Source organism: Kryptolebias marmoratus, linkage group LG18 (genome assembly GCF_001649575.2).
Source record: "Kryptolebias marmoratus isolate JLee-2015 linkage group LG18, ASM164957v2, whole genome shotgun sequence".
NCBI lineage: Eukaryota > Metazoa > Chordata > Actinopteri > Cyprinodontiformes > Rivulidae > Kryptolebias > Kryptolebias marmoratus.
The window spans coordinates 17,148,111-17,162,117 of NC_051447.1; the positions used below are offsets into that span (position 1 = coordinate 17,148,111).

General features: G+C 38.3%; 1 protein-coding gene across 4 annotated transcripts in view; it reads right to left on the reverse strand.

The window, feature by feature from the left end:
- Positions 1 to 14,007, reverse strand: part of tbc1d22a (TBC1 domain family, member 22a) — a 137,238-nt gene that overhangs the window by 101,581 nt on the left and 21,650 nt on the right. For all 4 annotated transcript variants that reach the window (XM_037981210.1, XM_017436230.3, XM_037981211.1 and 1 more), the window contains exon 6: positions 8,668 to 8,738. In XM_037981210.1, the coding sequence (XP_037837138.1) occupies positions 8,668 to 8,738 (71 nt within the window). The remainder of the gene's footprint in view (positions 1 to 8,667; positions 8,739 to 14,007) is intronic.

The window sequence follows — 14,007 nt, forward strand, 5'->3', positions numbered from 1 at the left end:
AGTTTTGTTTGTTTTATCCCAGGACCAATGCTCTACATTCAGCTATCATTATGACACTCGAGCCAGAGCAATCCACAGAAGAGGACCATGATACGACGCTGAAAGCTTCTAAAAACAAACCAGTAAATTTTGGAGGTTTTATCTTTATTTCAGCTGCTTTTGAAGGTCAACACTAAAGCTCCCCATTAATCTTAGAATGAGTTCCTTGTAAATCTTTTAGCCAGCAGATGCCTCCTCATTAGTCCGTCTGTCTCTTACATGTACTGGTCATCACTTAATCAAAAAAGAATACATTTGGCTGCTGATCAGACACATCCGAGAGCAGCTCTGTCTGAAATGCTCTTTTATGCACTAAATTAATCAACCAACACTGTCATGGAATCATATTATTGGAATGAGACTGAAAACGTGCACTGGGCCCTTTTTTTTTTTTACTTTGTTGGGTTTTTTTGTTTTGTTTCATTTCATTTTTTTTTAGAAAGCAAGCTACCGTTTTTTAATCTATCCACCAAACAAACACACTATCAATTTTGGGCAACTGTCTACAGAGAAGTCAATAAGTGTAGAAACAAAATGTTTTTTTATTCTTTAATGTTTTTTTTCCTCTTCCAGACATGGGCCCAAGAGAAGTCTGAGAAGGAAAAAGGAATATTTGTTGCACAAATCTGTTTTGCTTGGAGATATAGCTCAGACAATCATACATTCTTGTCAACACATAAAACAAAGGGAACTGTTAAAGGCTAAAAAAAAAAATACTCTCACAGATTCTGTTATTTAGGAACCATTTTTCTTTTTACTTGTTTCTTACGACATGTAAACCCACATGCAATGTTATTTTTTGGGTCCTTGTCAGCACATTCATCACTGGAAGTATTTACCCCATTTTCTTTTTTTTTTGCTGCAACTCAGCACCTCTTAAAAAATAAGGGAACAATGTAAATTATTTCATCACAAAATCACTGAAGGAAGCCAAGTTCACTTCTCATCTACACCCCCATCTATCCATCTTTCAGTCAGCGCTGTCCCGCATCCAGACGGTCACATTTGTGCTTGCAGAAATCAGACTGAACACTGGCCATGAGGCTGCCCCTCCCCTCCCACCCCGCCAGTCTATCAGCCAAAAATGCCCAGGCGTCACATGTTGAAACAGCTCCATATGCAAACACACACAACTCCAGTGTACACACACGCAAACACAACACACTACAGGCCAGCTACAAAGCACCGGGCTCCAGTGTGAGGTGCACTCTGCCAAATGAGACAGACAAGGGAGTGTGTGTTTGTGTGTTTTGAAGGTTAATGGACAGTTTAGTGGAGGTCAGTCACACTGCAGCTACATCACTACTCAAAGAGTCACACACATACAGAGACGCACATGTTTAAAAGACCCAAAACAGAACAAAAATGCTTTTATATGCTGCAACTATTATTGTATTTTTACTATTAGAGGCCAGCAAGCCTAAACTATTATGTTCTCATTTGTTGCAGAGCTCTGGTGTCTCCATTTAGAAATGTTTTACTGTAGAGATTGTCCGTTTTGAACCAAAATGGTGTGTTTTTTGACAGAAAATTATGTCAACAATACAAGCATTTTTTTCTCTATTAGAAAGCAGAAAAGGTGTTTATGAATGAGTCAGCCTTTTTTGTTAGAATACGTGGAGTTTTAGGGGTAAACAACTGAAAGTGAAGCAGACACACATACAGTTTTTCCCCAATGGGTTAAAATACAGCAAAGCTGCTCTCACCTCTGAGAAACAATCTACATACATTCCCCCCATTCTTCCCAACAATAATCTGCTTTCCCTCTAAATGAAGCTCTACATCAGTAAACTAAATTTAAAAAAAAGCCTAGTTGGAGAATTTAAATTAACTGCTTTACGTTTTTTGTTTTTATCCTAAGTTTTCTCACTGAATTGATTTTTATGCTGCAGAAAACGGGAATCTGTCTCACTGTGAGCACAACAGACGATCAGTTCAAGCTAAACTTTCTATTCTTTGAGTTCCCGCATCTACAATTTAAAGAAACAACTTCCAAATTTAAAATAAATTATATTGTTGGATCTGTATTGTCAATATCAAAATCAGTTTCACTCATTTACTTACTGCCTCTCAACTACAACAAAGATTTTGTTCACAAGGATTTCATAATTTCACAGAGTTAATGTTTTTTTTGTTTTTTTTTAAACAACAATTTTTTTTTTTAAATACAATTATTTGTTGATTCCAACTCAAAAGTTCAGGAATTTAGATTTAGGCAATAAAAGAAAAGTTCCCAAGGCAATCTCGTCCTGACTGGCATCATTTAAACCAGTGGTGTCCAATCCTGGTCCTCGAGGGCCACCATACTGCATGTTTTAGTTGTTTCCCTGCTCCAACACACCTGATTCAGTGTTTAAATCACCTCTTCATGTTTTGCAGAAGCCTGATAATCCCCCATTAATTCAAACCACGTGTGTTGGATCAGAGAAAAAACAAAAACATGCAGGACAGTGGCCCTTGAGGACCAGGATTGCAGCCCACTGATTGAAACCTATGGTTCTCAAAATGTGGTACAAGTACCACTGGTGGTATTCAAAGGAAATTTTGGCATTAATTATTCATCTATCCATCCATTTATATTCTATACTTGCTTGATCTCGCACAGAGCTGTGGGACGCTGGTTCATAAATCCAGGCGTCATTGGGGAGGAGGTGATGTCCAGCCTGGACATCAGTGTGTCACAGGACTGGGATCAGCTATAAGTTAAATACGCAAATTTACTATCAAACACTGACTTAATATGTAAAGCTAAAAATCTAAAATGATCAAAAAGATGAAAGGTTCAAGCAAATTGTGATCTTGGCTCTAAGTAGAAACTATTTGAAACAGTAGTGCAATAGAAAATATTTCCAGAACTCCGGTGAAAACTATAGCTGACGATGTTTAATTGATGTGCTGGTGTGATGTAAGCATCCTGTTAGCAACAAAAAGGAGTAAAAATGAAAAGCACAAAAGTAACATGTTTTTATTTCCTGCTCTTAGATTTGTTTATAAAATATAATGTGCTCAGGTCTCAGTCTTTTATATCGAGCGTAAGGACATTTATTTGTCTACAGGACTGAAATGAAGGTTTGACATAAATCTACATCAATTGGAGGGAAAAAAAGTGCATGGTTGTCCTCTTTCAGGCAATGTAATTATATGCACTGTTGTAAGGCAACAGTTTAACATAATAATAATCTTAGAATCTGTCAGAGCTGCCGCTGCTCTCTGATATATTTCATATCGCCCTTTAGCCTTATCAATATTTCCACAGCCAGTTAGTTTTTTCTCCTCTCCCGCCACTTCACATTTAACAGCCACACTCCATTAGCAAATGTACATTTTGCCACTGGCTGACATTCTTTTGCAAAGCAGAAAAGCCATTTAATTCCTTCCTTTCTCCTCCAGGCTCGGACACCAAGTGCTCTTTAAACAAATGAACTAAGACGGTATTATTTCTGAAATATTAGGAAGTTTAAGCGAGTGTGTTTGTGCAGCTGTGGGCAACATGGTATTTTTTTTTTTATTTTTTCATAATGAACAGAGGTATAGGAAGCCATCCTAATAGCTTGAAAAATAGCTGTTTTGTAACTCATGACCAGGTTTCAAGATCTTGTTTGCCAGTGACATGTGGAGGTAAATACAAAGTCCTGGGCGAGAATTACTGAACTCTGACCACAATGGGAAACCTACTTTCTCATATTTATCAAGCAAAGGAGAGTTGCTCAAGCATACTTTGCCAAAGTGAAAATAAATAAAAGTTGGTGTGAACTAGTAAGCAGGAGAGGGACACAAGGGATGCCACTGGAAAGGAGTTTTAATAGGTTACGCAGCCAAGTTTATGGAATAGAGAGTTGGCATTAATGTGTATGTGAGTTCAGATTCTTCCAGCTTGAGCCCTCCTACGTCTGGCTCCTGTGAATATAACCACAGCCTGGACAAAGGAGGATGAATATTTGCATAATTGTCCTCACTTTCTGCTTTCAACTGAGCCCCAGATTTAACCCTCAGGCCACACATGGACTGAAGATGGAGCAATCTCCTGAGAACCTTGGAGGTGGAACCGATTTCAGATATGGTTCAAGTTTGCACATTCAGATTAAATCCAACATGAACAAAAATATTGAAAAAATACTTTACTTTTGCAGAGTTATTACGGAAATGATGTCTATGTTTTGTGGACATGGAAGTTTGTGACGATGTGGTCACTGTATAACCAACCAGGAGACGTGTCCACAATGTCAGCCTAAAGTCCAGCTCATTTCTGATGCAGGTTGGCCTCTGCCAGGACTGCCCCTTGTCTCAGCTTTTGTTTGTGGTGTTCATAGACAAAAGGTTTAAAGGCAAAGGGTGTCTGGTTTGGGAATCTCAGCGTCTCCTCTTTTTAGTGTACATTTGAGCAGTTGGCAGCAGAGTGTGAAGCTGTGAAGCAGCCAGGATGAGAGGCAGCTCTTCTTAGTTCAAGACCATGGTTCTCAACCTGTGAATTTATGCCTTATGTGTAGGAGTTGAAGTATCTTGGCATCTTGTTTACAAGTGATGACATGATCAAGGGAGAGATGGATAGACTGTTTGGGGCTTTGTCTGCAGTAATGAGGATGCTGCTCTGCTCTGTTAGAGTAAAAGGAGCTTAGCTCTCAATTTACTGGTCCTTCTTCATTTCAATCCTCACTTATGTTCATGAGCTATGGATGATGACCAAAGGAGCAAGACCCCAGCCACAAAAAGCTGAAATGAGCTTCCTTCAGAGCTTTGTCATCTGGGAGTTCTGTCAACTGAGGTGGTTCAGGCATCTGATTAGGATATCTCCCAGTCACCTCCTTTTGGAACCGTGCAAGAAACGTCCCACTGAAAGGAGGCCCCAGAGAAAACCTAGAACCTGCTGGAGGGATTATATATCCTGGGAGCATCTTGGGATCCCCAAGAAGGAGCTGAAGAGCGTTACTGTAGAGAGGGATGTCTTGGTTTCGCTCCTTGGCCTGAGGTCTTTGCAACCCGACTTTTGATTAACCAAAAATGGAAAAGATGCTTGGATGAATGAAAAATGTTTTGTTCTCCATTATGTGAATGACACCATCTTTTTCTATGTGGACAGCAACCAGCCATGCTTGTACATACTTAAACAATTACCAAGTAGAAAAATAAAGTGGCGGCAGCTGCTGCTCCAACCAGTTCAGTATTTTTTAAGCGTACAAGTTCTTCTAAGAGCTGCTAAATATACAATAATTTAAGTTAAGCATTTCTTACAGGATGGGAGACTGCGAGGAAGTGACAATTCAACGCAATCTGCTTGGATAACTTTTACCAATTAGCTTTTATAATGTATGGGAATGTTTTTGCCCTTAGATGACTTTTGTTGCGACTTGGAGATACATAAATAAAAATAAGTGAACTAAATTATTATCTTTTGTGAAATGAAAAATACATGCTGACAAGAAAAAAAAAAAAAAAAAATGGGGTTGTATTTGGCCATTGGCTTCCCTGATTTCTAGAGAACAGCGTCAGCAACAGAAAAAACATTATATTGGTCAACCTCTAGCTGCATGTATATGTACAGATTGGAGATGTGAGCAAAACATTGGTTCTATTCATTTGCCTTAACATGCATTTTGCAGACGAGGCCAAAGGGAAGTTTGAACAAACTTAGATTAGACTAAGGATGGTTACAACCACCCAAGCCACACTCTGAGGTGAGCTGAGATGTTTGCAGACACAATGAAAGACCGTCAGACATAAGAATACACAAATAGCAGCAAATTCTGAATAAAAACAGCAAACGGTTTGGAATCTTCAGTTTGTGCAGAAGTACGTGAATATTTAGCTCTACAACTCTGCTCAAGTGTTTATGCTTCCAACACAATGGCTTCAAATAGTTGGGGAAAAAAACAGAGACACAAAAACAATGTCCTTTCATATGTGCCTGTGTTTGGAGAAGGATTTTCTCCAAACACCAGATCATAGCGCACTTCAAACCTAACAACACCCTCAAACAAAACCCCACAGGATAAAACAAACAGAAGAAAGCTGAGCTGCGTCCAGTGCAGCGAGGAGCACTCAGACCTTTGTATAAGGGAAACTAAGCAACCGCTTCACAAGCGTATGGCACAAAAACAAGAGCCAAACCCCCATGTCAAGACTCAGCTGTCCACCTACATCCCAAGGAGACAAAACTCTTTTGAAGACAGCATGTGAAGTGGTGGTGATTTGCTGTTACTTGCTGGTTGTGCAATGCCAGCCTTGTTCACTGACATAATTAGTTTATTTCTGAACGACTGAAAGAGAGCCTCGTCTTTCAGCTATATTGCAGAACCATTTGGCTAATGTTCCAACAAGAAGGTGTAAGATCTTTAAAAAAAAAAAAAAAAGGTATTAAAATTTTAAAAAGCTTTGTCTTCAAAATATAAATAAAAAAATACAGTCTAAGTTCCTACTTTTTAAGCATTGAGATTACAGCAGAAGCCATTTCAAGCTGGCTATTCACAAAAAACAAATAAACTGATGCAATTTGCATTATAAAGCTCTTTTTGTCCTTTTTTTAGCATCATCCAATAAAAACAAAAAACATTGTGCAGCATGAAGTACAAAATCTCTGATTCTATTTATCTTAAATTGCCCTACTTAAACAGAAAAATATTGTTGCAAACTGTGTCTGACTGAGAACCTGCCTCAGAATCATCACCTGTTTAGGTTTTCTTCAATATCTGAGCCAGGCGGGGGGGGGATTTACACACACAATGATAGGATTATAGCAAGAGCTACCTAATTCTGTATACTAATGGTGACAATTAGGCAAACTGTAATTACACTTATCTGTTACAGTTGCATTACTGTTCCTGTTTGGCTGAAAGCGGCTCAACACAGGCAGATAAGGAGAGTTCATTCTTTCAAGTGTCAAATTTCAAACTAAAGAGACGTTTCTTTTATCACCTAATTTCTCTTTTCATTTGCAAATTTGTTATACTTTGACTTATTTTTTTACTTCTTTCTTTGCCCTTTCCAGTCTTCACACCTCTGCTAACTCTATCCTTTTTCCCTCCAGGGAGGAAGAGGCATTCATACAGACCACAGGGTTGCTGGGGTTAAAAGCACAAAGGTCACTGATGTGTTTTATTTTACATGCCATAATAAATGCACAGATTTATGTATAAATGCGTGAGGCCTTCGTGGTTCACTGGGCAGAACAGTTATCCAATAATCAAGAGGTTGGGGTTTCAATCTGGGGTCATTGGGCCAAAGGCTGAAAGGTCTTTAGGCATAAAATTGAACTCCAGACAAAGAGAAGTCTGGTTGAGATATAAGCTTAATCTGCAGAGCTTCTTGAAGAAATACATATCACCCGCTGCCTTTAATGCCGCAGTTTTGCACTGGGATCATCTTGGGTTGAGAAATGACGGAGTTGCGTCTGTTTTGGTCAAACCATGGACGTAAAGTTGTGCACATTCTCGTGCAATACTGCAAAATGTACACACCATTAAACTTCAGCTCTTACTGCAAAACTGACGGAGTTATAGCCATTTTTATTTTGGTTATTGTCAATTAGCTGTGGCACCCACCTTAAAGTGGACTATAAAAGTTAACTATTTATAGATGCACATCCTTTCTGCAAGTTTTATTAAAATTTGCCCAGTGGTTTATGAGATATTTTGGAAAGAGAGACACAAACACAAGAACACAGAGGGGGGGAACGACACCCTTGTCCACCTTCGCTTTCTTTGCAGCAAGTGAAAAACAGAAGTACAGACAAGTTGCAATTGAACGCAGACTTAGAGTCTGCGTATTCATGCTAACAGAAAGACTGATGAGAAACCGAAGACAAACATGAACAAACCGTTAATGAGGTGTTATAAATGGTACATTAGCTCACACAGACACACCAGTACACACCCAGAAACATACATACACCAACAATAATCTATAGCAGCGTCCCTCCCCTCCCCTGAGCTTGAATGCATTGCTTTGTGACTTCATATGGTGTTATGAGCCCTAACTTCAGCAGAGTACCAAACAAAGCAGCTGTTAATAGCTAAAGAGCCACTTTGTAACCTCCCACCACCAAAAGGCACAAACAGGCACACACATACAAATACGCACCTTTAATGACATCTTTTCTGCGGCACATTAGCTATTGTGCTGTAATTAATGGGAGAGTCATGGCGTTCAAAAAGCCAGACGTCTCTCTGCAGACTAAAAGCTATACACCACAACAATGGCTTAATGAGTAAACACACCGTGTGTCTCATGAATAAATTATTTGTGCCTCGCAATTAATTTTCCCTATTGAAGTTTGGAAAAAAAAAGGAAGAGAAAAGCCAAACTGTTACCGGTCTTCATAAATCAAAAAAGTGAGACGGGGGGTGGGGGTGGGAGAACATGACAGCAACGTTGTGTGCATTTAAGATCAACTGAAAGGTGTTTATTGTTTGCGAGTTTTTATTTGTGTGTGTGTGTCAGAGAGAGTTTTTAATTAATCTATTTTTGTCCAGGTTTTCATGGTTATGAGTTTGTTTTGAAGTTGAGTGCAAGGGCTTCTGTGACTATTTTAAATTCATCTAATTGTTTTCTTTTTTACTAGTCCGTTGGAGAGCACATCATGTAAGTATATTGTACATATGTGTGTCGGTGCTTGTGTACAGTCAGAGAACTTACTGAGAGAAGCTTCCACGTTATTGGTCGAACCTGCCGTGGGATTCCAGACCAGCTGAGTTTCCGTAGTTCCTCTGAAACAAAACGTAAGCATTCATTTGAGGCTCATTTCACACAACTTCGGTATGAATTATCTTTCACTGAATATCTGAAACTGTTCACAAGTTTTAATTACCACCAGTCAAGTAAAATTCTTTCAAAAAAAGTTTGGTTTGAACCATTTCTGTGATCCTGTATCTTGGAAATGTTGTCAGACGGGAGTGTAATGATACACTGCACCACTTTCCAGAGGTTCTACAAGTGAGAATGTTATTGACCGCATTGGTCCCACTAGATTTGGCGCAGTTTGTTCTGCCAGTTTACGAGTGTTTTGTTCATAAAAATCTTAAGATTGAGCCAATAAGTGAATCAAGAACAACGGCCAATTCTTCGGAGAATTTGTGTTATAGTGTATGGCTCGTAACATTTTTGCTGCTCTCCTGTGTGTGTTAGCTTTCCATCCATTTAGCAGAAACTAAATGCAATTTGTTCTTTAGACACAAAAGCCCAGATTCCACAAAAGTTGAAGTCCTCTGAAATGAACAGGAACTTTAATTTGTAATTTGAATCACTTTAAAAGACAAATGCATGCAAAAAAATGTTTTCAAAATTTAAACAAATCTGGAAGGTGCAAAAGTAATTGGTAGAGGTCAAGTAAGACAGTAAGTACATGGAAAATACAAGTAGCAGCATTCCAGATGATTCTACAGTCAGATATAAGCAGGTGAGATGGACAGATTTAGTCCATTCTTAGGGAGAGATAAGCATTGATTTGAGTTTTGAACAGTTATTAAAAAGTCAAAGATTTTAAATGAGACTGTCATCTTGCTAAACTTTGGTGATACATGCTACTACCACAAGGTGGGAATACCAAATCAAGTTACTTGCCCTCATAACAATGAGGGCAAGTAACTTGATTTGGTAATGACATTACACTGGACAAAATCATGTCCGTCTCTGCCATCTGCCAAGGTTTAGCTTGAAAATTTTCCAACGCATTGAACTACAGCCATAATGGAGTGGCACCTTTAATACCGGAGCATCTACCCACCCCTGAACATTGACCCCCAGACAGGCAAATTTGTGCACATCCACAACATTTGCTCAATCTGTTTTTAAACAGCTCCACCTGTGGTAAAACAACATCATCAACTACGGGCCTTCGACCCAACTACTTTAAACTCATTTTCAAAACCTAAACATGAAACGGACAATAGTCCTAAAACGGTTGCTAGGCCCAACCCTTATTAAAATCAACATCACATATTAAAGGTTCATACAAATACTTCCTTCTCTCAAATTAGTACAGACTTTTTCTGCGTTCAGAGAATGGCGTTTTCATTGTTTAGTTAAGGTCAGAGCGTATTTTTCAGCAACCTTTAAAAAATTGTTTCTATAATAGTTTAATAGTTTTTTTTAAATATAGCAATTATAACAATTAATGGCTAAACTACTAGATATATACACAACTGTTGTGAAGAGCATGATTGCCGTTTTGTGGTGATAATTGTGTGGGGTTTGAATAGTCATATTCCTGGAAATCCTCATTCCTAATCCAAGTAACAATGAGTAATTAATTGCACATTGGTTTCAATTTTGTGCCTTTACAAACTATTAAGTTTTTTACTTAATGAAGCACCTTGAAAAAACAACAAATTAAAAATGTAGTTTGTTTTATCATTGACAAACAATTTGAGACAAAAGAGAAACTAATGTTTAGACAAGTTTGGAGCAAAAAAAAAAAAAAGTGCAGCAAAAGCTAAGTTCTCTCTTCTGGAAATCTGGGTTCACCCCTATTATCAAAAATGTATTTTAAACAGTTTTACAGCCAATTTCCAATTCTAGACTCAATAAAAGTGCTCACATTAGTCCTAAATATTCTACATAAATCCTCCATAATGGGCCGTTTTTGTCTAGCCTGACTGCATACTAAATGAGTCAAACAACCAACCAACCTTATCCTCGTCATCTAAACTTCCATTCCTGTGTGTCTTTTCTTGCATTGAATATATATGATGGGTTAGAAGTGGACTATTAACTACTTTTTCCCCAGGCTGGATGTGGAAGCCTGCAGGCTATATTGCAAAATGAATCTGATGGAAAGGTGCAAATTAAACTTTTAAATTGGTGGCGAGTAATCCCCTTTGGCTCCACGAAGACCTGGAAAATATGGCTTAATGCAAGGAGTTAGCTAGCCAATATATATTCGGTCCAACACACACACACACAGGCGCAGCATATGATGAGGAAGTGTGGGTTTAGCAGGAAAAGGTGCCCATCTTGTGTTTTTTAGCATGTCGTTTTCCCATTTCATGCCGTTTTCAGTGAAATGGACAAACAACAGTACAAAAGAGACGTATAATCAAATTCCCCGGCACCAAAAGAGGTCAAGTCAAAGCTTTTATCTGTAGCTGTACTTTTGGAATATTTCTGGATCAGAGTTTAAAGTTAGTCTTTGTAAAAAGGATTTTGAGCACTGTGCAGATGCAGAAAAACAATGAGAATCTGACGTCCCCCCATTTTCCTTTAACCATAGAACGTTCTTCTTATTTGTTGTTCAGTTCAATTTTAGGTTTATTTGTGACGCTGACACTGGGTCAACAATACAGCAAGATGTTTATGCAAACTTCTCTTGTACTCCAATCAATTAAGCATATAGGTAGGCAGGATTATGTAATAGTGATGCAAATATACAATGGTACTGCATAAATATTACAGAAGGTGTGTCAAACAGAACAGCAGTATCACAAAGTGCAAGGGTATGTGAAATTATATTAAATATTAATACCCCGACTCACTTTTGTGCATCTGCGGTTTATTGCGAGATGTGGCTGTAAGAAAATAATGTCACAACATTGTTTCTTTTTGTATCCAAAGCTCAAGCCTACATTGAGTGATCTCCAGCAAAGCCAGTTGTCACCAATTTATTATACATGTTGAAAAATTCCATAATATGAACATAGCAACTGTGAAAAGTCACATATACACCATGATAACAACAGTAGCAGTCTAATAATGTTATACAGTCTCATGTTGCATCATGAAAATGCTCTTTTTAAACTGCCATGGTATTGTGGCGCACTTGAAGTGCTTTAATGCATTATGAGGCATTGCAGTGGCTTGTTTACTCATCTCATTGGAGCCGTGTGTCAGTGGTGCATTCCTTTCTGTTCTTGACATACGTACTGCGTAACTACCTCGTAGAAGCGCCAACATCTAGTTAAATGATGTGTACCTACACCAACTTGTCATTAATTCAACAAACACGAGCCTAAAGGAAATTGATGTGCAAGCTGCTGCTGTGGGATTGATCGAGACTTCACTTTAAGACAAACAGAAGAGCAAAATTGCCAGACAGATCTGCTAGAGTAAAGAAAAAGGGTGCACTGGGAAGAAAAATACCCAGATGATGAGCGAAACTATGATTATATGCTAAAATTTGAGCATTACAACAGGTCATGGAAAAATTGGAAGAACACCAAATATACACTGTGCCAAATAATGTTTCATGTGGGGTTGTTTTTGTTAGTTTCTTTACTCATTTCCTTCATCCATCCAACAATATGATTTCTGAAAGCTTCCTTACTTGTTTTTAAACAAACTTTCACAGAACTGTATTCTTCACACACATAATGGACCCTCGAGAGAAGCACAAACGGCAACTGCTCTCTTCTACCAAGATCAGAGAATTTAGGATATTGAAGATTTTTGATATTGTGCATAGGATTTCTTAAGAGAAGGAGGTTCCCGAATAGGTTTGTGCTAACATTAACTCATCTATTATTCACAGATAAGTCTCCCTCTGCCCTGCAAGTATAAAACACCCATTAACATTCAACAAGACAAGTTGCCACTGCAAACCTGAGACAAGAATAAAAATGCAATGGAAACCTCACTTGTAATTGAACTGCTACTATTTTACCTGCAACCCAAAAGTTACGATGGAGAGGGAATTGATTTAGTTGTAAATGAAATGGCACTGCCCTAACATACCTTCTAGAGTTTAAAAAAAAAAAAAAAAGGTGAAAAAATCCCACAAATGTATCTAATGAATAAGCCAAATTCCTCCCCAACTCTTGTTCAAGGCACTGGCTAGAAATTGATAAGCCCTTCGCACAGAGTGAACAGTATTGATTAGGCCTGCCAAATGACTTCGCCTTGCCTGTTCTTCAAGGCAAATGCAATGTAGACCCAGTGACAGATAACAGAATAGGAAATAGCAATGGGCTAAGTCCATTGGCCAAATTGAGTGAAACGCATTAGAGCTTGTTCAACTGATGAGAGTACCTAATTATTCACTAAAGTTCCTGCGCATCTTCCACTTAAAAATTTTTTCCCTTACCTTGTCCCTAGTGACTTTAATTATATAGAATATCAATACAGTGATCTAGTACACACCATGGCTCTGTTAACTCAGAGAAGTCTGCGCCACAGAGTGGGAAGGTTTCAATTACCCCAAGGCTACCTTTTAAAGCACAAAGTCCCATTTAAAAACGTAGATGCAGAAAAAGTTCTCCCAGACATGACAGAGACACACACACACAAACAAACACTGTAAAGATGTTTTCCATTCTGCTTTGCTTGCTCTCATTCAGCTCCTCAGGTCTTCAACAAATGGAGATGCATACAGATCGCCAATATATTGTTTGAATGTTGTGAACACGGGAAAAAGTCATGCCTAATATACCTTTACATTTGATAAATTACCAAATTAAAACATTTTGACCCATCAGAATTACTTTTGATGAGCTACAAATTATTACAGTTCTGTGTATTGTTTGTTTTTGCACAGTTTTAAAAAGGTAAGAAAGATTAGACATTTATTTTGTTCACATGTGACTATCACTCGTTATTGGAGGGTTGGCCACTCAGGTCACACAGCAGGCTACAATACTAGGCGACCAATACTGGTATCGGGTATAAGTTTAATACAGTGTGCATGTACTTGTACTCATAAAGGTATTCCAATACTACTTTATGGCAGCGTGATATTCACTTTTCGGATGAGCAGTCAGGTGGTAGACGAGGAGTAATGTCAGTTGTGGAAGGTGTGTTTGTTTTTAAGTTTGATGTCCTAATACACAGGCCTTACCATTTGGTGTCAGTAATGCATCATAAATTAGTTTGCTAACCGCTAATAAACACTACCAAATGAAGAAGAGTGGCCAAGTGGAGATATCTCACAGTAAACAATGGTGACATAAGTTAAGCAGACTGCAAATTATGCTCAGCAAAGTTGTCAAGAGGAGGGACAAAATCTAGCAATTTCAACACAAGACATTCGATAAGACACCTAACAATTTA